The sequence below is a fragment of the Lynx rufus genome, unplaced genomic scaffold (assembly GCF_022079265.1).
Source record: "Lynx rufus isolate CCGP_SWC_20201006 ecotype Redwood Valley unplaced genomic scaffold, mLynRuf1.p SCAF_5, whole genome shotgun sequence".
In the NCBI taxonomy this organism is placed as follows: Eukaryota; Metazoa; Chordata; class Mammalia; order Carnivora; family Felidae; genus Lynx; species Lynx rufus.
In genome coordinates, this window is record NW_025814867.1 from 37,147,921 (window position 1) to 37,175,450 (window position 27,530).

Below are 27,530 nucleotides of genomic sequence, written 5' to 3' on the forward strand. Positions count from 1 at the left end.
GTCATGGGATGGGTGGGTCCTGCCTGCTGAAATACCCTTTGCTTGGGCAAATGTGTATTGTTCTGAATATGGAGATATTTGGCTGTGTGCATGGCAAAGCTTGGAATCCTAGCTTTACAACAGTTGGTTTGTTTCTTTAACGTGTCTGCCCTCCCATTACCCCCACACATATGCACTGTGTGTGTGTGTATCTAAATTTCCTAAGTTTTATTTTCTTTTGCAGGTTTGATCTTGCTCTTCTACCTAGTCTTTTATGGGTTCCTGGCTGCACTCTTCTCATTTACAATGTGGGCTATGCTTCAGACTCTGAATGATGAGGTTCCAAAATACCGTGACCAGATTCCTAGTCCAGGTAATTATATTGCAGTTATTGTGGCTTTTAACAAAATTTGGTTATATTTTTTCTTCACTGTAAATTTTTTACATAGGTAAAAAGTTAAGCCTTAGGGTTAGGTAATGTGAAAATTTTGATTTTTGTTGTTAAATATTTACATACTGATAAAAAGACCTTTTATATTTACATACTGATTTGAAAACCTATTCTATTTACGTAGTGATATAAAGACCTGAGCTGATAAATCTTGAGTCCTTTGCCAGGAATAAGCAGAAATGAATATTGACAATTATAGTGAAGCCAAATTTGATCAGTATGGTCAATGGATGGCTTTTGCGAATATTGTATAGCATTTTCACTTGGCCTTGAGTAATTTACTTACAAAGTAAACATTTTAGCTCTAGCTTGGGCTAGAGCATCAGTCTTACAAAGCTTCATAGTTTTAATGGCTTAATATGGAAGTGGTAAGAAATATTAAATATTGATACATCAGAGAATAAAATGAGTATACTGTTACTGTGTTCAACTCTTCTCTATTGTCTTAAGGAAAAAATATACTCCAGGGTTGTCCACTACAGAAGAAAATCTCAACTGAAACACTAATTTGAATGCCAGCTTTACCTTCGTTATTGGACATGGCCGTTCAAGGTGCTGGCACTTTCTATAGAGGAATATAACAATGTGCAGAACTCCAGTATAAATAATTCCCAAAAATGTGAACAACCTTTAGAGATACTAGAGAAGGGCAGGCTTCTCATGGAGGACTGGGATTTGGACAGCAGGCAGGGTGGGCAGGCAGGCCAGTGAAGGGACGAGTGTAGTAGAATGTTTCCTTTTGGAGCAGTGGTTCTCATCCAGCAGTGATTTGCTCCCCAAGGGCCTTGTGGTTGTATCTGGAGACAGTTTGTATTGTTACACCTCGAGAGATGCTGCTAATGAGCAGAGGTCAGGGATGTTGCTTAACATCCTACAAGGCACAGGACGGCCCCCTGCAACAAAGAGTTGTCCAGCCCAAAAGGTCAGTAGTGCTAAGGTTGACGAACTCTGAACTAGATCTTGGCTCATCGTATGGATTTATGAGCCATATCAACAGCCAGACTACACCACTTTCCCCAGCCATCTTTTCTTGAACATTTTGTTCTAATGACTTTTCCTTGGTTTGCTGTTAACATTTGTGTAAACATCAGGAATCACTCTTTTCTCTTTTTTAGTTTATTTGACCAAGTATCAGAGACTAACTCCATAGTCATTTTTCCCTCACCTCTCATTGTAGCATTTTCTTCTACCTAGACTAATCCTAAGATAACTATTTTTCTTGCTAAGTTATGTGACTTTATTACCAGTGAACATGATCTGATCTATTTCAGAAATAAACTGTTTACAATTGCATGAATAATATAAGCAATAAGATGTGTTCCATATATTCAAGTTTCAAACCAAGTTCCTTAAAATTATTTACAAGTATATTATAGTACCTAAAGTCTTATCATTACCTTAAATAAATATATATGTACACACATACACATGTATATATAACACTGGATGAATATACATTAGTTTGTTAAAATATTCTCTTTACAAAGGGATTAAGGATAATATTTTTTCTTCCTACTTGTACGTTCTGCATTATATGCAGTATTTAATACACTGGTTTTTTTGCATTGACCATATTTTATTTTTATTTAAAAAAAATTTTTTTTAACGTTTATTTATTATTGAGAGACAGACAGAGACAGAGCGTGAGCATGGGAGGGGCAGAGAGAGGAGGAGACACAGAATCTGAAGCAGGCTCCAGGCTCTGAGCTGTCAACACAGAGCCCAATGCGGGGCTCGAACTCAAAAACCGCAAGATCACGACCTGAGCCGAAGTCGGATGCCCAACTGACTGAGCCACCCAGGCGCTCCTTAATTTTATTTTTAAATAACATTATTTCCATAATATTGTTTCTGCCCGGTAAAATAAATGCTGGTTTGAAATTGGTACATAAAATATACATACATATAACATAAACCCTGCCCATCACACCCCAACAAACATGCACATTGTATGCACACATTCTCATATTCCAGTGGTTTAAATTGTAAGGTGATAGAGGAGTTATTATAGTTTTTGCATTCCGTTGATGATCTTCATTTTGAGTAAGATAAGACTTTATTTGGAGGACTTTAGCATACCGTGTATAAAATCCACCTGTACTGTACATGCCTGCTTTGGTTTTTTACTTAAGAGTTTCAAACACGTTGTTAAATAGCAAGTTACTAGGGCTCCAAGAGCATTGTTAGGCAAGGTCTAAGAAGTAATGGGTATCAGAAGTTCAGTTTTAGGGGCACCTAGCTGGCTCAGTTGGTAGAATATGTGAGTCTTCATTTTGGGGTTGTAAGGTCAAGCCCCACTTTGGGTGTAGAAATTACTTAAAATAAAATCTTGGGGCACCTGGGTGGCTCAGTCAGTTGAGCATCCGACTTCGGCTCAGGTCATGATCTCACAGTTCATGAGTTCGAGCCCCACATCAGGCTTTGTGCTGACAGCTCAAAGCCTGGAGCCTGCTTTGGATTCTGTCTCCCTCTCTCTCTGCCCCTTCCTGGCTCATGCTCTGTGTCTCTCTCTCTCCTTCAAAAATAAACATTAAAAAAAAATTTGCTGGAGAGAGTGTTTAAAAAAATAATAAAATAAAAATCTTTTTTAAAAATTCAGTTTTAGGGGCGCCTGGGTGGCGCAGTCGGTTAAGCGTCCGACTTCAGCCAGGTCACGATCTCGCGGTCCGGGAGTTCGAGCCCCGCGTCAGGCTCTGGGCTGATGGCTCAGAGCCTGGAGCCTGTTTCCGATTCTGTGTCTCCCTCTCTCTCTGCCCCTCCCCCGTTCATGCTCTGTCTCTCTCTGTCCCAAAAATAAATAAACGTTGAAAAAAAAAGTTAAAAAAAAAAATTCAGTTTTAGACTTTCATGTCTTAAAGTTTTTGCAAATTGAATCATTGAAAAATCCCTTAGGAGCACCTGGGTGGCTTAGCCATTAAGCGTTTGACTCTTGATTTTCAACTTAGGTTATGATCTCATGGTTCATGAGATCAAGCCCAAACATTGGGCTCCCTGCTGAACAGCACAGGGCCTGCTTGGGATTTTCTCTCTCCCCTCTCTCAAAATAAATACAATCAGTCATGTAGGGGTGCCTGGTTGGCTCAGTCAGTGGAGCATCCAGGCTCTTGATTTTGGCTCAGGTCATGATCCCAGGGTGGTGGGATCGAGCTCTGTTGGGCTCTGCACCTAGTGTGGCACCTACTTAAGATTCCCTCTTTCTCTCTTTTCCTCTGCCCCTCTTCCCTGCTCATGTGTGTGCTCTCTCTCACTATCAAAAAAAACCCATTAGTCATGTAAAGGAATGTAATCTTTTGTATAAAACACAGATATCTTCATGTGTTTCTTTAAAATTTCTTTAGTTTAGGGACATCTGGGTGGCTTCAGTCGGTTAAGCATCCAACTCTTGATTTTGGCTCAGGTCATGATCTTACGGTTTGTGAGTTCGAGCTCCATGTGGGGCTCTGCCCTGACTGTGGAGCCTGCTTGGGATTCTCTCTCTCTCCCTTTCTACCCCTTTCTCACTTGTGCTGTCTCTCAAATAAACTTTAAAATATATGTGCCTACGTATAAAATAAATACTTAAAAAATTAAAGTAAAATTTCTTTAGCAATCTGAATATTTTATGTTGGGTTTTTCTTAAAATTAGGGGTTTTTAATACAGTTATTTGCAAGCTGCCTTGATTCTCTTACTTTTTTACTTGCAGGATATTATATCCTATTCCTGCTATAAAACCTGAAAAATAAAAGCAAACAATTTCAGACATATACAGATGGTCATTTAATGTACTGCACTGTAAGATGTATTATTCATTAAATACTTTTATAAGAAGTCATAAAGTTTTTGCCCAGAGATGTTGCAGTGGATGGAAAATCAGGCATAGGGGATTATCTAAATCCAAGTGATCTCTGGTTTGTTTATGTAAGTGAATAGGGAGTTTAATTGGGAGGTCTTTTGTGTTGAATATAGAAGATTTGCTCTGCTATTTAGGAACATTGTTTCATCATATTTGGGTAGCATTGCATCTAGTTTAACTCAAGATCAGTGCAAACCAATACAGGCAAGGATTTAAAAGAAACTGGATCTGATCTAAAATGTTAACACTATTTAAAAAAAAAATAACAAAAAAAGAACTAGAGATCTGTGAGCAGCAGTTTTAATGGAAATTAAAACAACCCTTGTCATTTGTATATTTTCAGATTCAGTGCAAGGCATAGCATCTCTAATAACTTTGGTATGGGAAATGTTTAGAGGCTAGTGAAAATGTTAGGATTGTTCTTAAGCCTGGGTGCAAGGCTGAATTAATAATCTAGATCGTATGCTTTTAAAACAAAGAAAGCGTACATTAAAGTTGGAAGCCTGATTATGTTTCCTTACAGATAAATATGCTTACATTTTCTTTTCATAAACTCATGCAACATGTTATGTATACATGGGTGTTGACTTGATATGAAATTGTTGGTTATATGCCAAATTCAATATGTGAAAACCACATTTGAATTATAGAGCAGTGTTTATTATTGAAGGAAGAATATTCAACCATAGAGTTAAAATTTTATAGGCCTCTTCTACTGAAAAAGTTTTATGTATGTTTCCATACAGTTGTAATTTGAATGACTAAAGTGCTGAGACTGATTTGCTAAAACTTTTCTGATTAATAGCACATTGACAAAACCTAAAAATATTTGATAGGAAAATGAGTGTAGGAAGTAAAAAGTAAAATTTGCATCTTTTAAAATCAGGAACAGAGCAATTATAATTTAACTGTAGATTATCAGATTTCAGGGAGGTTTTTAATTGGTAATGCCTGAGATGATTTTGCAGATTTCCAGTTCTCTTCATTTTAGATGTCTGTACCTTCATAATCAACTGAGAAGTTCTTAATAATTTCAGCATACCTATGAACACAGTTTTCCATGTAATTTACTGAGATCTGCCCCTTAGGTATAAGAATAAGCAGAAAGAAGGGAATTTGCTGCAGTTAATCTTCCCCCTTTTCTTTTATCTCTGTATAGGACTTATGGTTTTTCCAAAACCAGTAACTGCATTGGAATATTCATTCAGTGCGTCTGATCCAGAGTCCTATCAAAGGTACACTGAAGACCTTAGGAACTTTCTAAAACGTAAGTATTTTTCTTAGAGTGAGGTAAAAGATTTTAGGTACTAAGAAACTGGTACCAAATAATGATTACTTTTAGAAACCTCTTTCTTAGAGTCTGTTTTACCTTTTGTTTTGTTTTGTTTTTCTCTTAAACTCAGTCAACTGAGAGGACTGGCAAGTACATTTTATAATTAGTCATGAGAATATTCTAACTTATGAAAAGACATAGGGGTCTAAGCTCAATGGGCAGTTGAATTTGACTTTTCTGTAGTAAGTATATGAATAAATCTATTGAGACATGACATTTATATCTGCATTAAAAAGCATTTGACTAACAAAGCAAACTGAATTATACAAAATAATGCCTCTAAGCATTTGGATCTTTTGAATCCAATGTAGTACTTACTTGTGGAGGGAACAAGGAATGATGTTTGTTATTTAAAAACAAAACAAAACCAGGGGTGCCTGGGTCGCTCAATTGGTTAAGCATCCAATTCTTGATTTTGGCTAAGGTCATGATCTCCCGGTTTGTGGGTTCAAGCCCTGTGCTAACTGCACTGAGCCTGCTTAGGATTCTCTGTCTCTGTCTCTCTCTCTCTCACACACCAAAATAAATAAGTAAACGTAAAAACAGAACAAAACCAGGGGTGCCTGGGTGGCTTAGTCGGTTGAGCATCCGAATCGTTATTTTGTCTCAGGTCATGATCCCAGGGTTGTGGGATTGAGCCCCACAGCAGTGTGGAGCCTACTAAGATTCTCTCTCTCTCTCCTTTTGCCTCTCTCCCCCACTCATGTTCTAATTTAAAATAAATAAATAAATAGGGGTGCCTAGGTGGCTCAGTCGCTTGAGCATCCGACTTCAGCTCAGGTCATGATGTCACAGCTGGTGGGTTCCAGCCCTGCGTCGGGCTCTGTGCTGACAGCTCAGAGCCCGGAGCCTGCTTCAGATTCTTTGCTTCCCTCTCTCTCTCTGTCCCTAACCCACTCACATTCTGTCTCTGTCTCTCTCAAAAATAAACATTTTTTTAAAAAATGAAAATAAATAACCCATCCAAATACATATCTGCTGTGGGTTTTGGAGTTGCCAGTCTGTAATGCTTTCTAATAGTTGTCCTAGCCCAGTTTTCCTCCTGTTTGGTTTAGCCTACCTCTTTGGTGTTACCATTCACATGAATAATCATCACATGCCCTGGCCTGTTGGTTCATGATCACCTCACCTCTTCCAGATCTACATTCATTCCTTAGAACACGTAGGACCCCATTGCCAAAATCACTGAGGCTTTCCTGACACAACCTTGTAGTTTGTTTAACTTTCCCTCACTATTCTACCTCATTGGGACTTCCACTTCACTGACCCTTTTATTTTGTCCCATCCTCTTCTCCCTAACTTCCCTTTTTACTAAGCTTATTAATTCCATGGTTTTTCATTTCACTTTCAGTTTTGCCAGTACTCTAAAATCCTTTGCCTGTCAGTCTGTCATAAAATGCACATGGATGAAGCCACATAGTTCTCCTAGATGAAACCATATAATTCCTGAATGAAGGCCCTTCCTTTGAGCCTGCCCCGAGCAGGCTGCTGAAGGCTTTCCATGGGACTATTTAGCACTGCGAATACTTGACCACCTCCCTCAAATATTTCCTGGCAATCCTGCTGAATTTCTCTGGATAATTCTTAGAGGATTATTTCCAATTTCTATTCAAACCTCTAACCCTTTTCCTCTATATAGAACTCACTTCATATAACTTGCTTCCCTGCTTCAAAAAGTAATGGAAGGACTCAGATGGGAACTCCTGCAGTTTCCTCATTACTAGAAAAGCCAACCTACAGTTACAGCCATTTTGTGTGTGATATTTCTCCTGCTCTGAGGCCCTTCCTTGCATAGGCCACCTGTACCAGTCCTGCTTTGGATCTCTTCCTCTTCCATGGTCTTGGAAGCATTGTTTACTCTCCTTTTCCTGTATATTTAGCCTCTCTTTATTGGATCCTTCTTGTCAGCATGCAGAATTCCTCAACTTCCTCTTACCTTAAATCAAAAACCTCAATCCTACACCATCCACTTGACTTTCTAAATCTTTCCTTGATAGTTCTTTAAGGATGTTTTTGTGAGCGTATAATCCATGGCTTAAAAATCAAATAGTAAAGAAAGTTCTGTAATGAAAACAGTTTCCTGCCCTACTCTTTTCTAGCTGCAGTCCTTTTAATTTCCTTGACAAATATTTTTTCAAGGCTGTCTTTATGTCACGCACTCTTTGAAGTTTAATCAGTGAACACAGGAAAAAAATGTGTGTTCATGGAGCTTGTAGTCCAGTGGTGTACAGGAAGGTGATGAGTGCTGGGGAGAAACATGAAGCAGAGAACGGAGATGGGAAGGGTTGTAGTTTTGAACAGGGAGGTCCAGGAGGCCTCATGGAAGGGGGCCCTTAAGGAGGATATCAAGATGAGGGAACTGACCTGAAGCTTATTTATAATGCCCAGCACATTCAGGGTTTATCAGGAAAGCTGGAGGAGCTGGATGGAGTAAGCCAGGGCAAGAGTTTTAGGAGGTTAGGGAAGTAAAGGATGGGTTGTGTGGGTCCTTAGAGGCCATCACTAAGTTCTTTGGTTTTTACACTGACCAAGTGGGAGGTTTTTAAGCAGGGAATAACATCATCTCACTCCCAACTTTTAAAGGATCACTCAGGCTGCTTTTTTGAGACTGTGGGTTGAAGGGTACAGGGAAGCTAGTCAGGAGGCCATTACACTAACCAGATGAGTAGAATGGTGGCTTGGCAAGAAAGGAAGCAATGGAGGCTGTAAATGTTTTTTTTAACCTTTATTTATTTTTAAGACACAGAGAGCAGGAGAGGGGCAGAGAGTGAGACAGACAGAATTGGAAGTAGGCTTCAGGCTCTGAGCTGTCACCACAGAGCCCAACTCAGGGCTCGAACTCACCAATTGTGAGATCATGACCTGAGCTGAAGTTGGACTCTCAACCGACTGAGCCACCCAGGGCCCCCCCCCTTTTTTTTTTTAAACCTTTATAGGTTGTGAGTAATTTGATTCTGGATACATGTTCAACAGGAAAGAACTTCATGCTCTTGAAATTTCTCTTATGGTATTTTTTTCTGTATTTCTGTTATACTTTCCTTCTAGCTGTTGAGTTATCACTTTTATATATTGTCTTTACTTCCTGCCATGACAGATGAGCATTTACTTCACATGCCTCAGACACTCCACCCTACAACCCAGTTTAGTAATTATTTTTAGTTTTGCTATTGGTTGCCTTTCTATACTTAATCTTTATGTCTTATTCCATCATCTATAGACACTCTTCTGGCTCCCTTATTTGCACACTGTTGTCTGAGGTATCCTCTTAAGTCCTTTTTTTTTTTTTTTTTTCCTGGAAAACTCTTTAGAGCTTTTCCCTTCGTGCCATAGTCTGTACTAGTAACTGTTTAGAACTTTACTATACAGCTGTCATTTTGGGACTTTTTTTTTTTTTTTAATCACTTTAGCTGGATCCACTGTTTCTTGGCTCCTGCCTTTTTTCTTAATTTACTGCCTAGTTTTGGTGGAGTATATTTATTCTCAACTTCATAAGAAAAGATACATGAAATGTAAATTTTGAGTCCTTTCATTTCTGAAAATGACCTCAGTCTGCATTTATAGGTGGTAGTTTAGCTGCATCTAGAATTTTAGTTACTTTGTATTGCCCTTTTCTCCTCCACAAGGCTGGATTTTTACTTTGTTTTTATATGTATTTCCTTGGGGTTCTAAAATTTACTTTAGTTTCAGTCTTTAAAATACCACTTTACTGGGGGGCACCTGGGGTGGCTCAGTGTTAAACATCTGACTCTGGATTTCACTGTCTCACAGTTCATGGGTTTGAGCCCTACATGTGGTTGTGTGTTGACAGTGTGGAGCCTGCTTGGGATTCTCTGTCTCTCTCTCTCTCTCTCTAAACTTAAAAAATAAAATAGAACTTTACTGGGAACTTGATGGAGATCTTTCAGGATGAAGGCTTAGGTTAATAAATTATTATCTTTCAAAAATAATTTCACAGAAATTACCTTCTATTAATTACTTTGATCATTTCCACAACTCAGTTTTCTGGTTCTTTCTGGAACTGTTCTCTTAGTTGGCTCTTAGATCTCTTGTTCTTCTCTCATTTTCTACTTTTTCAGTTGTCATTGCTGAGTTTTAGGAAAGCCTTTCTGCTGTTAAAGTGTACCATCTCTGGTTAAAAGATACATTGTCTTCTTTTTTCTAATAGATACTGCTTACAATTTGAAGTTCCATTCTGTTCAAATTAACTCTTTACTTTTAGGTCTTTATAGACACACCCACTCATTGACCTTTTTCTTATTTTAGACTTTCCTCGGGTGTATAGGGCTCTTTGGTTACTCTGTCTGGGGTCAGTGACCTGTCTGTGTCCCCATGATACCTTGGACTTGGGGGTAGGAGGTTCTTCATAATGTGACCATCATACAACCCCCTGCATTGTGGTTTTGTATGGAAGTAGAACATGGCACAATTAATACAAAAGTGGTCACTGAATGAATGGATATATTACCAAAAAGTGTATGCAGTAAAAGCCCGTGGGGAAAACTGGTGAAAGCCTTGAATATCTCTTGCAAAATGATCTTTATGATTGTGCCACCAGAGTCAAAAAGTGATGAATGTGATATGATAGGTACCTCTTGTGTTATAAAAGTTTACCCCACCTCCCAAATATTTGAATCATTCTTTTAAATGAGTACATAATTCCAATTATCATCTAATTTTTTATATATATAAGATGAAACTAAAGATTTTTGACAATTTTTCCCCCAAAGTAAAGATCTGCACTTTCTTGTAAATACATTTACTTTGCAATTTTTGTTCCTGTTTTGGTTGAATTCATTTTAAGTGACCTTTTTCTGGTACCAGTTGTACGCACACACCAACAGTTCTTATTGAGGCACTGTGTTAGATCTTAACTATTTATTAGTATCTTTCAATAAACACACTCATTGAGGGCAGGGACCACGTCAGGTTTGCTCAGTGTTGTGCCACTTTTGCCTAATACTGTGCCAGTGTGGAGCAAACAGCAGAAAAACCATCGTGTGTCTCTCCCTCTCCTTTCTTCCCCATCTCCAAATTGTAACCATTTTACTCCTTTATCACTGAGTTTATCTAAGATGTTACCTCTAACTTAATATTAACTCACAGGTACCTTTGATGCTCAGCTTTGTTGTAGTCCCTGCCGAAGAGCGTTCCATAGCACCATGTGTCTGTAGGCCCTTCAGTTAAAATTGTGTGTTTTCCCTGTTACATTGTAAATTCCATAGGGGGAGAAGTGGCAATGCCTTTTTATGTTCTCACCTTTCTTTTTAAATTGGTGTATAGTTTACACATAATGTTACATTAGTTTCAGGTGTACAGCATAGTGATTGGACAAGTTTATAGGTTGTCATTATCTTTTTGCGCCATGAGCTTTCAGATAACGCAGTAGTCATGGCTGGCGCCACCTGATGGTAACAGAAGACATTGATCTGTAATCCAGTTTGTTATTGTTGAATGCAGTAAACATCTGAAGTGTTACAGCTTAGTAAACCTGTTAAAAGTTGGACAAACTTAACATTCTTTACCTAGAATAATAATATGGTAATTAGCATGTTCTTTTTGTTTTTGTAGAGTGTTGTCCAAAGGATGATGTGTTCCTAGTTGTATTTAAGATCTATTTCTAGCTGATCTATATACGCATATATGTTTTCTTTTTAGCATATGATTTAGAAGAACAGAAGAATCTCACAGCTTGTCCTGACCGAGTGCTTTTTGTACAGAAGGGTCCAATTTATCATGCATGTCAGTTTCCTGTTGCCTTACTTGAAGCATGCAGTGGTGTGGATGATCCAGAGTTTGGCTACTCCAGAGGAAATCCTTGTATTCTTGTGAAAATGAACAGAGTATGTACCTATATTGCTGCTGCTGCTTTTTTTCTAATATCCTCTATTGAGTAGCTTGGAACTGTTTTTTTCTCATTTAGGGGTAACTTGCATAAAAGGTTAGCAGTGATATTAATTGACCTTTAGAAAGTGAATACAGCAAAAACCAAGACTGGTTTATTAAATCAATCACAGATTAGGGAAGTAAAACAACTTACGCTTTTCCCTTTTTAGTTACATGCATTTAGGCATAGGTTAATGCTTCAAGGGGCAGGTATTCCAGTTGTCATACATAAAGCATGGTTTTATTAACGTGCAGTGCTCATCTTTGAATCATCTTTGAATTCGGTTGTAAATTTAAAATTCCATTGAGAATCAATTAGGCTTTAGTTTAAACTTTGAATATTTAGTAGCAAAGCATAGTTTTATAGTGTATGTACATATAATTAAAAAGTAGAGATACAAATAAAATTGCATTATAATGAGCTCAGTGGGGTGTTACAGTTGTAACCAAAGTAGTAGCATTTTGCTTTGGTGTCCAGAAGATGTTCCTGAATTATATAGCCATTAGAAAATTTTGAAGCTCATTAGCTTCTCTGTGTGTTAGTAAGTATGACCTGGGAGTCATTGTGCAAAAGAAGATGCTTTTCTTATGTAATAAGTGATCTCTAACCCCTGTACCTTTCTGCTCTATAAATATTGTATTGCAGAGCTGTGTTCTGACACAGTTACCCTATTGAGGCCTGCAAGGTCTCCCTTGAAGAATAAGGTTATTCCTGATCATTTACTCCAAGAAAAGGCAGTTTCTTAAACAGGTGGAGACCTCTCAAGATCATGAGTTTATCACTAAAGTTACCCTTGATAAGCCAATTGCTACCATCTCTTGGCACTGCTAAATAAAGAGTTTCCCTATAGGAAGAGCCAGCTAGACCCCGACGTACCCAGACTGACACCCCTCCGGTCTCTCCTCCTTTCCCCATATGGACAATGACAAGTTCCTGATTATCCCATCGTACTCTAGAGATCGTTCTGAAACATTGCCTGACACATAGTAGGTACTCAAGAATAATTATAGTCGGATGTTTCAGCAAGACTTCATTAAATTAAAGTTAACCAAATAAGCCAAGAGTAATGGGAAACTTGACAGTCTAGCTTGTAAGATGAAGTAAATGTATTTACCTTAACAGAAATGCCTTTTAGAATCCCAGCCTTCCAGAAGTGAATATCTTCATAAAGTCTAGATTCCTGGAAAATCTATTCCGAATATAAAGCTAAGAGAAGTTCCAGTTCCTTCTCCTATAGGACCAACCTTCCAAGCTTGTTTTTCTCTTTCAGTATGTCCTCTTTGAATGCAGAGGGTCTGAGATTATACTTGGCTGATGGGACATGGCTTTACAGGGCATGACAAGATGACAACATCAAGCTCAAGTATGGATCATTCATGAGCTATGCATGCTGAGTGTAGCAGGGGATTTAATCCCAGTAGAGTTTGTTCCAAAGTCCTCACATAGGCAACGATAGTTAAAGATGTTGATATTTAGGTTCCATAATACTTACCTCTTGGGAGGAATATTTACATTTACAGGCATTCGCATGTAAAATGAATATAACTTCAAAACATAAAAAGATCCTCCCACAAAATAAATATCTATTGCCATTCAGAGTTAGTTATATCAGCTACATACATGAAAGTAGCTTTATTACGTAGAACTGAATGGTACTGTGTCTTAAAATGGGATTCATCCCACTGTATGCATTTTTGTGGAATAGATCGATGGGAAATACGGTAAGGCTCCATGCAAGCTTTATGGAAACAAATGTTGAGGGTTTGACCTAATACAGTTTCGTGAAAAACAGTTTTATTGTGCTTCTGCAATTCTTACGTTTGCATTAAAAGTTTCTGTTTGCTTCTTGGTTTAAGGGTAGCAAAGTGCAATACTGTGTTTTATTCAGGAACTGATTTATTTTCTGCACTGCCCCAATACAATAAGACAGCAAATTGGTAAGATTATTATATTAAAAAGTCCATTGTAATCCTCTACACAAGAGTAAAAGGCAGATGTAATAGGGTTTTAATACCTAGAGTTGATATGCATCTCAACCCTTCCATCTCTGGGTCCCTAGCAACAACGCAGGAGGTTCTTTCATATACATTTGTGATGTTTCAATTAGTTTTTCTTTTCCTTAGATAATTGGATTAAAGCCTCAAGGAGAACCAAGGATAGAATGTATTTCAAAGGTTAGTATTCAAAAAGCTTTAGTATATCTGAATATTTTAAAAGTCTGTGAGTCTTAGTCATTGTTTTTTCTTCCTGTCCCTTTTTGAAAGTCCTCTGTAGTGCCAATCTTAGAATAAAATTCCAGCGAACTTTGGGTGTAGAGCCCTTCTCAACTTGCAAATGATAATTCCTAAAGACGTGTTTTCCATGAGCATTGATTTCACAGACACTGCCTTTGCATATACCATCTTTCATTGATTCTGAGATCACTTTTTTCTCGCTTAATAACACTGAAATTGGGGATGGCCTTATAGTTAATTGCATCTTAATACTGTCTCATAAGAGTTTTTTCTATCTTAATAGTACATAAATCGGTGTACATCAATGGCATCTGAGATTTCAAGAAACAGGATACATTTTCCTTAAGGTGGAGGCAGTATTTTTCTCTCCTACCCCTACTTTATTTTCTTCCAGAGTGCTGTGAAGTTTTCATCTCATAACTTCTTTTGTTTTCTCTCCATGCTGCAAGTGCAACTAAGACAAATATGTAAATTGATGGGTAAGAGTTCTAAGGAGAAATGTAAAGTTCTACATTTAATTTTATTGTTGTGCAAAATATTAGCATTCCAGCTCTAAATCTATGTCAAAGGTATTTTACTTGAAATGTTACTTTGAAATCACTTCTCAAGTTGTTTGTGAAGAAAATTATATTCCTTTTCGCCTTGAATGGATTTCTTATGTGGGCAGAAATCTCTTGCTCCGTGGTTCTCAAATTCATTCATGCATCAGAATCACTTGGAGGACGTTTTGGGTCCCATTCCCAAAGTTTCTGACTCCCTAGTTTTGGGGTGAGGCCCAAACTTGGCATTTCTAACTCAAGTTTCCAGGTGATGGTGATGCCGATGGTCTGGGGCTCATGCTTTGAGAATTTCTGCTTTAGAGTATCCTTACTTCTTTTGAGTATTCACTATTTAGACTAAAAAGCCAGAAAGTTTGTGGCTTCTCATCTGGGTTGAAGTATAAGTGTGTGAATCCTCGGCAGTTCCCTTTACCTCCTTATACTAACATAGCTCAGTCAGTATGCTGCTTACAACCAGATGCTACATCTAAGCTGAGCTTTTCTTGATAAATCCTACTGAAAATGAAGTAAGCATATGCTAGTATCTCTTAAGATGAAAAGGAAGCATTATGGCTATGAGATACATTTAGAAAAAGCAACTATTCTGTTCTTGCTTGCAAGCTTTCCAAGTAGGAAGTTTCTGAGGCTCAGGTGCCAGGCTCCGGCCAGGTTAGATGTGCTACTTTCGTGACCACGTAGGACTGTGTATCTGGACGCAGGAGCTTTTGCCTTTGTGTGTGAGTGGACCACACTGATAAGCTTGGAGCAGGGGCTCTACAGGGCCAACGCTACTAAGAAAGGAAAGCACATTTTGGCCAGAAGGCCAAAAGCTTTAGTAAACTTCTTTCCTAAGATTTCAATTTTGTGAACCTTTGGGCAGTATAAACAACTCCATGTAACTGTTCCCTTAGGGTTTAAACTGGACTTCTATCTATTGGATATCCTTTGCTTCTAGAATAGTTGGTGGAAATGTTAATGAAAAATCCTGGTCTAATGACTCAGATTTCAGTTTGTTGTCCCTTTTGCTTTCAAGAGTTATGTGTAAAGTACATAAACTAGATAGGGATTTTGTTAATTGAGTTGTGGAATATTTTTGTGTTTAGAAAGCTTGTAAAATTTTGCCTAGTACTCCTAGGTTAGTCACAAAGGAGTAATAGGTGGGGTGCGTACATTTTAGAGGTGGTTCTGTAGGGCAGATGGCCGCATTTATTGCACATCATCATAGTTGCTGTTTTCCATTATATTGGTCTTGTATCTTGTACTCTTAAATTTGATCTGCTTTAATTGCGTTTATGTAAGAGTTCTGAAAATACTGAAATATTGAGGACAACATGCTCTTGAGCATTTAAAAGATGGTTCCTACAAAAGATGGAATATTCCTTTTGTCATTTTTTCAATTTTTTCTATAAAAATAAATCCTATTAATATAGAAAAATGCAGAAGAAAAAGGTAAATGCCTACCCATTTCCAATTTGTGTTCTTCAAGTCTTTTAAGGGTGGCGACTGTATAAAAAAATGTGATTTTAAAACTTTGTTTTCAGTGGAACTTAGTGACTGTCAGTTGCTCCTAGTTTCTAATATGATGTCATTCATATACTTAGAAAACTGTGACATGTATGCTTCACCCTAAAGTATCTCAGTATTCAGATATGCATAATTTCTAAATGTTTATTTTAACAGAAGGTATAAAAAGTACAAGTTTAAATAAAAGCCTGCCAATGTTACGTTTTTGGTACAAACCAAGAGAACAATCAAGAGTCACCCTGGGTGATCTTGAGCATGTCCTCTTAACTGAGCCTCAGTTCCCCTCTTTGTAACTGATCCTGCCCACTTAAGGGTGTTGGACCTAAATGAGGTCAGTGTAAGTTAAGTGTGGTGTCTGGCTGGAATTTCCAGCTCAGTAAACTATAACCCAAAGAAAACCTCCTTTATGTGTTGGGGAACATCTCTGTTTCTGTGAAGTAGGCTCATGTATTAAGAGAAAATAGGTTAAACAAAAGCAATTAGTACAGAAGGGCACTCATCACAGTGATTATTTTTTAATTATAGAGTACAAATGTAGGGTGGTGACTGAACATGGTTTTTACTGTTTCTCTTAGCCTTGTCAGCTTCCGTGGGGTAGCATCACTCTGTGCTTTGTGCCGTCTTGCCTTGTCACTTGTTCCTCACACGTGCTACTCGTGATAGAGAAGCAGAGTAGGACTTCTCCTTAGAGGAGATTCTTAGTTTTGCTATAGTGTTTCCTGTGTGCTTTACAAAATAGAAATTAGGATGCAAGCATTTTCTAATATATTAATTAGCGCTTAGTAAACTTCCTCTGATTTTAGTCCATGTCATCTACTCATTGTGTGTTAAAGTTACTCATTAAAATTAGTCCTATTCAGAATGTGTTACTTGAGAATTCTCTATCAAGAAGAGATGATAATAGAGATATCCTCATGAGTTGGATTGTGAAGGATTAACTTGTATATTTTATGTCCTGTTTATTAGTTTAAGTACATGGAATATAATTCCAGTAATTTCAGTACTTTGATTTACACGTGCTCATAAATTCAAAGGTATTTAAATTGGTTGAGAAGACTTTTGTCACTTGCGTCATAGTTTACCCTTCTGGTTACCATTACTAAGCACAGAAAACTTTCGGACCTGCTGCCTCCTAGGCCAGCCACACATTGTACAGTGTAGAAGCACAGTATTTTAAGTCCTTTCAGGAATACACTGGTCCATACAGACTGGTGCATTCCTGCTGTCAGTGGCTGGAGAACTGGCATTTTAGTAGTTAGAGGCAAATAAGATTTTAAGACAGTGTATGAATAGATGTTGGGCTGTGAGTTAGAAGGGACTCTCATGGAACAGCATGTAGGGTCTATCAGGAAATGTAAAAAGAATCAGGATAGTTTATGTCCAAGGATTTAAATCAAGATTAGCACATCTGTTCTCAAAAATACACTTGTAATTAATGCAGTTGGGATAGCATTGTAACATCATCATACTGTTTATAATTGATATTGCCTTAATATACATTTTGGTTTTTGTGACCTAAAAAGGGGTTTCTTTTGTTTTCTACTTTAGAGTGAAAACACAGCAGCTCTGTCAACTTATCCTCCCAATGGAGCTATAGATTTAAAATATTTTCCATATTATGGGAAAAAACTGCATGTAAGTACTTAGAAGTTCGTAAGTGGTTGTGACTCTTGGGAAATTGGTACATCTATACTAAAATATCACTTGTCGGCAGACACATGTTCTGTGTAATTTGTGTATCTTCTATTCTGGTCTTCAAATGGTGATGCCAAGTAGAGGTTCCCCACCGCCAATCTACAGTTCAAAACGTAAGACGATAAATTTTCAAAATATAGTTCTCTTTCGTTAAGAATTTGCTTAGAGAGTATACAGAGGTGAAAAAACAAAACGGATAGAATAGTACAAAGAATTTCTGTAGACCGTTTACCTAGATTTCCCAGGTGTTAGTATTTTACCTCATTTGTCTTTCCAGTCTCTGTAATTTTTTTCCTAAACCATTTGGGACTAATGAAACATGTGCCTCTTGCCCTAAATGCTTAAGTTTTATTTTCCTAAAGACAAGAGGACTGTCATCCAATCTACAGACCTAGTCAATATTTTACTAGTTGTTCCAGTAGTGTCCTTTATTGCAAAAGAAAAAATGTTTTCCCAGTGCGGGATATCTCACTGTTACATTTTTGGTCACCTGTAACCTGGAACAGTTCCTCAGTCTGTTTCATGCCCTTGTACTCTTAAATGAACACAGGCCTTTTGGGGCCTGTTTTGTTTACATTCCTCAACTTGAGTTTGTCTGATGTTTTTCATGATTAAATGTCAGTTTACATCAAAATGTAAAATGTACATTTTTTTGCAAGAATGCCTCAGAAGAAATGTTTTCGGAATTAGCATATCAGGAGGGATGTGGTATTGATTGGTCACATTAGTGGTGATAGTAATCTTAAACACTAACTTGATTAAGGTGTTATCAGCCAGGTGTTTTTTTGCTTTTTTTTTGTAATCAGTAAATATTATGTGGAGAGAGTAATTGGAGAGTCTACACAGTTCTGTTTCTCCCTTCACTTGAAGCATGTATTGATTCTTGCCTGGGTTGTTCCCAGATGTTTTCTAATTCCATCTTTTCCTTTCTCCATTTACAGGGTGGCATTCTGTTCTGAGAAAGAGCTTTGCCTTCTTGCCACCATTTATTTCCATCTGTATATTGTCATGGACTCATTATCTGTTCTGTTTATTTTGATGCTAAAATTGTCCCAGATTTGGCCAATGAGAGATCTTCAGGCTGGTTCCTATGTCCTTTAGACATGCTTCCATGATTGTTTCTAGCACTGTAAGACATTCCAGATTTATCTTGTAGTTTCTCTGCCCCAGTCCTGAAATCAGCCCCCTAGTTCCTTTTAGTGAAGAAATGTATCTAGAAACCACAGTGATGGTAATATAGTTAGGAATATATTTGCATCAGATTATACAGCAACCGTAGTAAGGATATAGGAGATCTGGGTAATCAGTAGAGTAGTCCTTGGGTGAAAGAGGAAACTCAAACCAAGATTATAGAGAATGTCTAAAAAATGATCATGATTGACACAACCAAATTACAACCTATGGGATACGTCTAAAGCCTGATAAAAGGCACAGAACGTACATGAAGTTACTGTAGCATTTGAATTAATGTGTTTTCCTTTATTTGCCAGGTGAGTTATCTGCAGCCATTAGTTGCTGTCCAGGTGTCCTTTAATGCTAGCAGCAGTGCCGTAAAAGAAGTAACAGTCGAATGCAAGATTGATGGATCACCCAACCTAAAAAACCAGGATGATCGTGACAAGTTTTTAGGACGCGTTGTGTTCAAAATCACAGCACGTGCATAGTAGGAGTTAGGATCTCCACAGAGTAAATGTTGTGTTGTCTGTCTTCGTTTTGTATCAGCTGGACCTGCCATTCTAGAATTTTGAGACCACCTTGGAGAAAGGTGGGGTGGTGCATGACACTGGGGTAACATCCTAACATGCTTCCAGATCATAGTGTTCGGTGTCCTCTGAAGTAACTGCCTGTTGCCTCTGCTGCCTCTTGAACCAGTGTACAGTCGCCAGATAGGGACCATGAACACCGATTCTGAACATGTAGTACAGGGGGCTTATTTTTATGTGGTTTAATTGCCAAGTGTCTAAAGCTTAATGTGCTGTGCTATGTAAATATTTTATAGATTTAACACTGGTTAACTTCCTATTTTGATGCCAGCAAAGTTGTAGGGATAAAATGGTACCTGAACAACATCAAGTGACTTTCATAGCTGCAAGAAATGTGGTGTGAGGAGAACTTCTGTATGTGAGGAGGAAAAAAGAAAATAAAAGTGGATTTGAAAGGTTGACTTGGATGTTTTGTAAAATTATTTTTTACATGCTGAATTAGTCTGTGGATCTTTTTGATTAAGAGCACAAACTTTCTGTTGTAAAACATGTAAAAAATATATATATACTGATGGGTTTATTTTTAGTGCTGGAACTAAAATCTCTTATCAAGTATTGTAGACCATAGATGAAACAGCATTTTTAAGTTAGCCACTATGAATATGCACCTAATTTTTTTATGGAGTTAAATTCATATGATTTAAATTGTACAATAGTTTGTGAAATATATTGTGACTGCTTTTATTTAGCAGACTGTGGACTCTAATAAAAAATATAAATTGTGAAATTTAAAAACTTGGAACTTATTCAAAGCTTCAAACCAGCTTTATTTCAGCATGCTTTAGTGTCGTGAAATATCTTCTCCTTCAGTCAATGTTTGTAATGGTATGATTGTCATAATGTGAGCTATTTTCTCCTCTGTTGAAAGGTATGCTTCCTGTATCATCTCTGGGTTTTGGTTTTTTTTTTTTTAAGCCAGTTTTGATTTTTATCCTTAATGCTAAAGCTGATAATCTTGAGGTTTTCTTTGTGTTGGTACAAGCCAGGATGACACTGGTTTGTGACACAACCCAGCTGGTTCAGGAACAGCTATCTGGAGAAAACATCAGTGCTCCAAGTGGTCTTGGCTAGCCAAATGGCCTTGTTGACCCAGTGGCAGCCTCTCTGCCACTAAGATCTTCGTGATAACAGATTTTTGTTTTAGAAGTCTTCTTTGCAACTAAAGAAAATGATTCTTGGAGCTGTTAATGATGGAAACAACTTCTGGGCTTTGATTTTCCATTCTGCCCTCTTTTAAGAGTGGAAAACAATTTCAAAAACACTACAGTGCTAAAGCAATGTCATGGGCTACAGCTAGAGCATCACTTTAGCTGGTCCCGTGTGAACAGGTCTTCAGTTGTTGGTTGTGGAATTCATATTATTATGTATTCAGTTAAATTTGTATTTTTGTGTCTTTGGAGTATAACACAGATTGAAGTTGTGTTCTAATGAGCTTAGATAAAAACAAACTAGTTCTCAGAACATGAAACAAGAATGGAGATAACCAAAATGGGGAAGTGAGTTTTGTAGAGAATACAAATAGGATATTCACAGAAGTGACTAAATCATATTTGTGCCTCCCTGGTTCAGGAGTTTGGGCATGGCTCAGCCCCTGATTGCTGCATGAGTTCAGCTGACCTCCCCAACTCTTCCTAGCTCTCTTCTACTGAAATTAGGGGTTTTTAACAATGATCACAGGCCTGCTCTGTGCCAGGTTACTGATGTGCCAGACTGAGGATATAGAGATGAAGACATGGTCTGGAAAATGAGAGGGAAATAGAACAGGCCCTGGGACAAGATGTGGTGTAATTACAGTAATGACAATTATGTGCAAGGGTCCAAGGAGGTGGGTTATGACTCCTCTACAAAGGTCCCTCTAGAGATGTGTTTTGTGGAGGGGAGGGTTGGAAGGAGCTGGGCCTATATGATGAAGATGAAGAGTTTGGGAATGAAAGGGACTCTGGACACCATCCGAGTCTGCATTTCTGCTTCATTTCACGTTTTCCTCAGAACTTCACCAGACGTCTTACATGCAGATTGATTCCATAAGAGACTCTATATGCAACAATTTCTTAAGTCATGGCTATTCTGCTTATTCATAGATCACAGTTTGAATAACAAGGGACCAAAGGAATAAAGACAACCAGATGTGCATCCTTGGTGATTGGATCCAGCACTGGTTTGACTAGTGGATGGAGAAAAATTCAACTGTCAGCTGACTTTAGCTAATACTTAAAAATCCAGCAGGTTAGGGGCTTAGGGTCCCAGATGGCAAGGTAAAAGACCCTGAACTCCCTTCCATGGACACAACCAAATTTATACCTATTTATAGAGCAATTTCTCCTGAAGACAGCTGACTGAATAGCTGTAGAACAAGACAGACCACATAGAGAATGGTAAGAGAGACAAGACTGTAACAAAGGGAAACCCCAACCCTGATGCTTGCCATGGGGTGGAATAGTACTACAAGACTGAACACGTATGTCTGAGGGCACAGAAAAAAAAAAAAAAAGAAAGAAAGCTGTGATTTAAAAGGGCTTTGAGAGTATAAAAATTAACAGCACTAGAACTCTACCAAATGGATGGAACCTGTTGGAACTCTCAGGGTTGGAGGGACTGGTGATTGCTACCATCTACATTCACCCTTCACCTTGATATCAGATGGGAGCAGGGTCCAGATGGGAGCAGGGTCCAGGCACTGTCATCAGCCTACTGTCAGCCCGACTACTTGGCACCCCTTAGCCCAAGGCAGCCCGGTGTGGTGCACACCAGAACACTCCTGATCAATGCTCACTACAGCACCTGTCTCAACAAGGTGACCAGTCTGAAGCATCCTGGAACACTCTAGACCCACACCACTTAGGCTCCAGACAGCTTGCTAGGACACTCCAGTGGAGAGTCCCAGGACCTCCATGCTCCTGCTCATTTTGGCCCCTGCCACCCCATAAATGTGCCCCTAGCCCATGGCACACAATGGCTCCAAGCTCCCCACCAGGACACCCTGGTGTGCACTCACTTTAGCTCTAGCTTTCCTGCCAGGGTGCCTTCTAGAGAGTCCCAGGACTGCCATGGCCTGTGCCAACATCAGCTGTCAGGACACTCTGGATGGGAACTCACAGGACCACCCCACCCTGTGCCCACTTCAGCTTCAACATCCCAAGGGCAACCCCATCATGGAATACCCCCAAGAACCCAGCCCATGCCACCACAATTCTAGGCAAACAACCAAAGTTGCCAGAAATTCAGCCTGCACAAGGGGACAAGTATCCACGAGACCAGTCCTTCAGTCCTTCAAATTTAGGAGAAGTAGCTATTCTAATTCAGAGAAAAACAAAGTCAACCAAAATGATAGGAATATGCTCCATATTAAAGAGCAAGACAAAACCAGAGGGAGAAAATGAAATCAAAAGGAGATAACCAGTCTACCTGATACAGTGTTCAAAGTAATGGCCATAAAGATGCTCACTGGACTGGAGAGAAGAATGGACATGACATATTCACAATTTCAGAGAGTATTAAAAAGAGCCAATCACGGTTGAAGAAGAAAATGAGAAATGCACTAGAAGGAATCAACAGATTAGAGGATACAGAAGAATGGACTAGTGATCTGGAGAACAATCAAAAGTAAACACCCCTCAAAATAAGACAAAGGGGGAGGAGTTAAGATGATAGAGTAGTAGAGGGACCCTATACTTGCCTCATTCCTCAAACACAGCTAGAGAAGTACCAAATTCTTAACATCCAAGAATCGATCTGAGGACTAAGAGACAAACTGCATAACCAGAGAGAAAAAATAGGCCACATCGTGTAAGATAGGAGATGTGGAGACAGGACTTGGGAGAGAAAAGAATTTCAGGTACTGTGGGCAGGAAGGAGCCCTGACCATGGAGAGCAGAGAGCAAGTGAGCACAGCATGCAGGGCACTGCACGCAAAAGACAATTCCCCAAAACCATTGACAGGGAAAATTAGAGGGGCTGATTATCAAATTTTTATAAGTAGCAAAACTAAAAGTCTGAAGTTATAGAAGTCTGCACCATTGCTGGGGTATAGCCTGGTTGGCATAACACTGCTCCTGTAGCGAAGGAGGGCAGAGGCCCAAGAGCAGACAGTGTGGTCTAAGGATCCCCTGGGTCACACTTGGAGAGACCATTCCCCTTGGAGTGCTTTTGGAAGAGATGGCACTGGTTCTTGGGACAAAAGAGGTGGTGGATGCCACTGAGCTGCCCTGTTCATTCGTGTATGAGTAGAGGCACCTACTGAGGGCAGTGAACCTGGGCACCTGCTTTTTACTGCACTTTACCATAAACTCTAAGCCCCTGTGCATTCCTGCAACTACCTTTCTAAGACAAACCAGCACCAGCCGCAGCATAGCAAGACCCTTTCCCAGAGGATCAGTGCTGGTGTGCACCATGCCAGGTCCTAAATTTGACTTTTGAAACCCAGCCAGTGTGCCTGAGATGAAACACAGGAGCACTGTGCTGCTGGGTGGGCAGATGGCTCAGATGCAGACAGGGTGAAGGCAGCGATCTGAGGGATGCCTGGGACACATGAGGGAAGATTGTTCACTCTTCCGTGAGCACTTCCTGAATAGTAGAGAGCACAAACTCCCCTCTAGGGTGCCAGAGAGCCAGCTGACACCATTTTTACCCCTGCCCATCAACATGGACTGACTTTAGTTAGCAGCACAGCATCTACAGTGGAAGCTTGAGTCACTTACACAAACGTTCCCCTGAACTCTACTGGTTCTTCTGGACTAGGGCAAGTGTACCTGAGAATCAGAGCAGCCGCGGGCCTCTCCCCCAAGAAGACCAGCACAAACTGCCCCCCAAACCCTCACATGCACCAAGTCCACTGACCACAGAGTGCTCAGCTCTAGGGGAAATAGGATCTAGTTTCTTGTAACAAACAGACCAAAATACACCTAGCTAAAACTTCCTACACAGTGGACAACGTCCAAACAGTCCCCACTGCAGGCAAGAAGCTCTGCAGAAGACTGATGTGAGAGAAAGAGTAGCAAAAACCTAATAGCCAAGTGCGCACAGCATACACCAGAAACACTTCTGATGTGTCAGCCCCTGGACAGAATATGACTTTTTTTTTTTAATGTATTTTAGTGTTTATTTTTGAGAGAGAGAAAGAGAAAGGGAAAGCAGGGCATAGAGAGAGGGAGATAGAGATACAAAGCAGGCTCCAGGTTCGGGGCTGTCAGCACAGAGCCGAACACGGGGCTCAAACTCACAAACCATGAGATCATGACCTGAGCCGAAGTCAGATGCTTAACTGACTGAGCCACCGAGGCGCCCTGACTTTTTCTTAATGTAGTCATTACTCTCAGGAGCAGGAAACATAACTGGCATTCCTAACACACAAGAGACAGAGACCTAGACAAAATGCCAAGATGGAGGAATTCATTCCAAAAGAAAGAACAAGAGGTCTTGGCCAGGGCTCTAATCAAAACAGATATAATATGCCTGAACCAAAATTTAAAATGACAATCATACGGATACTAGCTGGGTTTGAGAAAAGCATAGAAGACACCAGGGAGTCCCTTACCACAGAGATAAAAGACCTAAAAACTAGTCATGCCAAAATAAGAAAATGTTGTAACTGAGATGCAAAACCAACTGGATATAATAACCACAAGGATGGAAGAAGGAGATGAACAGACAAGTGATAGACAAGATAAAATTATGGAAAATAATAAACTGAAAACAAGAGGGAAAGAAAAATAATTGGATCACAAATGTAGACTGGGAACCCAGCAACTCCATAAAGCATAGTAACATTCCTATCATAGGAGTCCCAGAAGAAGAGAGGAGAAAAAGGGACAGAAGGTTTCTTTTAGCAAATTACAGCTGAAAACTTCCCTAATCTGGGGAAGGAAACAGACATCCAAATCCAGGAGGCACAGAGAACACCCATGAAAATCAACAAAAGCAGGCCAACACCAAGAAGTATCATAGTAAAATTTGCAAAATACAGAAATAAGGAAAGAATGCTGAAAGCATCAAGGGAAAAGAAATCCCTAACTTACAAAGGAAGAAAAGGTTAGCAGCCAATCTCTCCACAGAAACTTGGCAGGCCAGAAGGGAGTGGCATGGTATTTTCAACATGCTGAATTGGAAAAATATGCAGCCAAGAATATCTAGAAAGACTGTAATTCACAATAGAAAGAGAGATAAAGAATTTCCCAAACAAAAACTAAAGGAGTTTGTGACCATTAAACCAGCCCTGAAAGATATATTAAAGGGGACTCTTTAAATGGGAAAGAAAGAACAAAAGCAACAAAGATTAGATGGGAACAAAGAAAAATCTAAGGAAACACTGACTTTACAGGTACTACAATGGCACTAAATGTGTATCTATCAATAATTTTTCTGAATGCAAATAGACTAAGTGCTCCAATCAAAAGACATAGGGTATAGAATGGTTAAAAAAAAAAAATCTATACGCTGCTGCCTACAAGAGATTCATTTTAGACCTAAAAAGACCTCCAAATTGAAAGTGAGGGGATGGAGAACCATTTATTATGCTAATGGACATCAAAAGAAAGCCAGAGTAACCACACTAATGTCAGACACCTAGATTTTAAAACAAAGACTGTAACAAGAGATGAAGAAGGGGCACTATATCATAATAAAGGGATCTATTCAACAAAAAGATCTAACAATTGTAAATATTTATGTCCCTACCTGCAGGGAACCCAAATATATAAACCAATAACAAATATAAACTCCTAGATAACAATACACTAATAGCAGGGGACTTTAACACACCACTTACAACAATGGACAGATCATCTAAGCAGAAAATCAACAAGGAAACAATGGCTTTGAATGACACACTGGACCAGATGGACTTAACAGATCTATTCAGACAATTTCATCCTAAAACAGAATACACATTCTTTTTTGGGTGCACATGCAACATTCTCTAGAACAGATCACACACTGGGTCACACATCAGGCCTCAACAAGTACAAAAAGATTGATATCATACCACGTATATTTTCAGACCACAACACTATGAAACTTGAAGACAACTACAAGAAAAAATTAGCAAAGGCTGCAAATATATGGAGGTTAAAGAACATCTGACTAAAGAATGAATAGGTTAACCAGGAAATGAAAGAAGAAATAAAAAATATACAAGGAAGCAAATGAAAATGAAAACATGACAATTCAAAACCTTCGGGAGACAGCAAAAGTGCTAAGAGGGAAATATGGAGCAATACAAGCCTACCTCAAAACCAAGAAAATTCTCAAATACACAACCTAACTTTATACCTAAAAGAGCTAGAAAAGGAACAGCAAATAAAGCCAAGAGCCAGCAGCAGAAGAGAAATAAAGATTAGAGCAAAAATAAATGATATAGAAACAACAACAACAAAACCAGTAGAACAGATCAATGAAACTAGGAGCTGGTTCTTTGAAGAATTAATAAAATTGATAAACCTCTAGCCAGGCTTATCAAAAAGAGAAGGGACCAAATAAAATCACAAACGAAAGAGGGGAGATCACAACCAACAGCTCAGAAATACAATTGTAAGAGATTATGAAAAATATGCCAACAAATTGGGCAATCTGGAAGGAATTAATCAATTCCTAGAAACATATAACTAACAAAACTGAAACAGGAAAAAACAGAACATTTGAACAGATCCATAGCCAGCAAAGAAATTGAATCAGTCATCAAAAATCTCCCAAGAAACAAAAGTCCAGGGCCAGATGCTTCCCAGAGAAATTCTCCCAAACACTTAAAGCAGAGTTAATACCTGCTCTTCTCAAACTGTTCCAAAAATAGAAATGTAAAGAAAACTTCAAAACTCATTATACGAGGCCAGCATTACCTTAATTCCAAAACCAAAGACCCCACTAAAAAGGAGAATTATAGGTCAATGTCCCTGATGAATATGGATGCAAAAATTATCCACAAAGTACAAGCAAATCAAATCCAACAGTACATTAGAAGAGCTATTCACCATAATCAAATGGGATTTATTCCTGGGTTGCAAGAGTGGTTCAATATCTGCAAATCAATGTGACACACCAAATTTAAAAAAAAAAAAAGGAACAAACACATGATCCTAATAGATGCAGAAAAAGCATTTGTATTTGACAAAATACAGCATCTATTCTTGATAAAAGCCCTCAAGAAAGTAGGGATAGAGGGAACATACTTCCACATCATAAAGGCTATATATGAAAGATCCACAGCTAATACCATCCTCAGTGGGGAAAAACTGAGAGCTTTTCTTCTATGGTCAGGAACAAAACAGGGATGTCCACTCTTACCACTGTTATTTAACATAGTAC

General features: G+C 38.8%; 1 protein-coding gene across 1 annotated transcript in view; it reads left to right on the forward strand.

Annotated features, from left to right (window-relative positions):
• The window catches only part of ATP1B3 (ATPase Na+/K+ transporting subunit beta 3), a 46,248-nt gene extending 26,614 nt beyond the window's left edge, over window positions 1-19,634 (forward strand). The window contains exons 2-7 of the mRNA XM_047099368.1: window positions 224-352; window positions 5,423-5,530; window positions 11,252-11,436; window positions 13,604-13,654; window positions 17,326-17,412; window positions 18,963-19,634. Of these exons, the coding sequence (XP_046955324.1) occupies window positions 224-352; window positions 5,423-5,530; window positions 11,252-11,436; window positions 13,604-13,654; window positions 17,326-17,412; window positions 18,963-19,136 (734 nt within the window). The 3' untranslated portion in view covers window positions 19,137-19,634. The remainder of the gene's footprint in view (window positions 1-223; window positions 353-5,422; window positions 5,531-11,251; window positions 11,437-13,603; window positions 13,655-17,325; window positions 17,413-18,962) is intronic.
• Window positions 19,635-27,530: the final 7,896 nt, after the last annotated feature.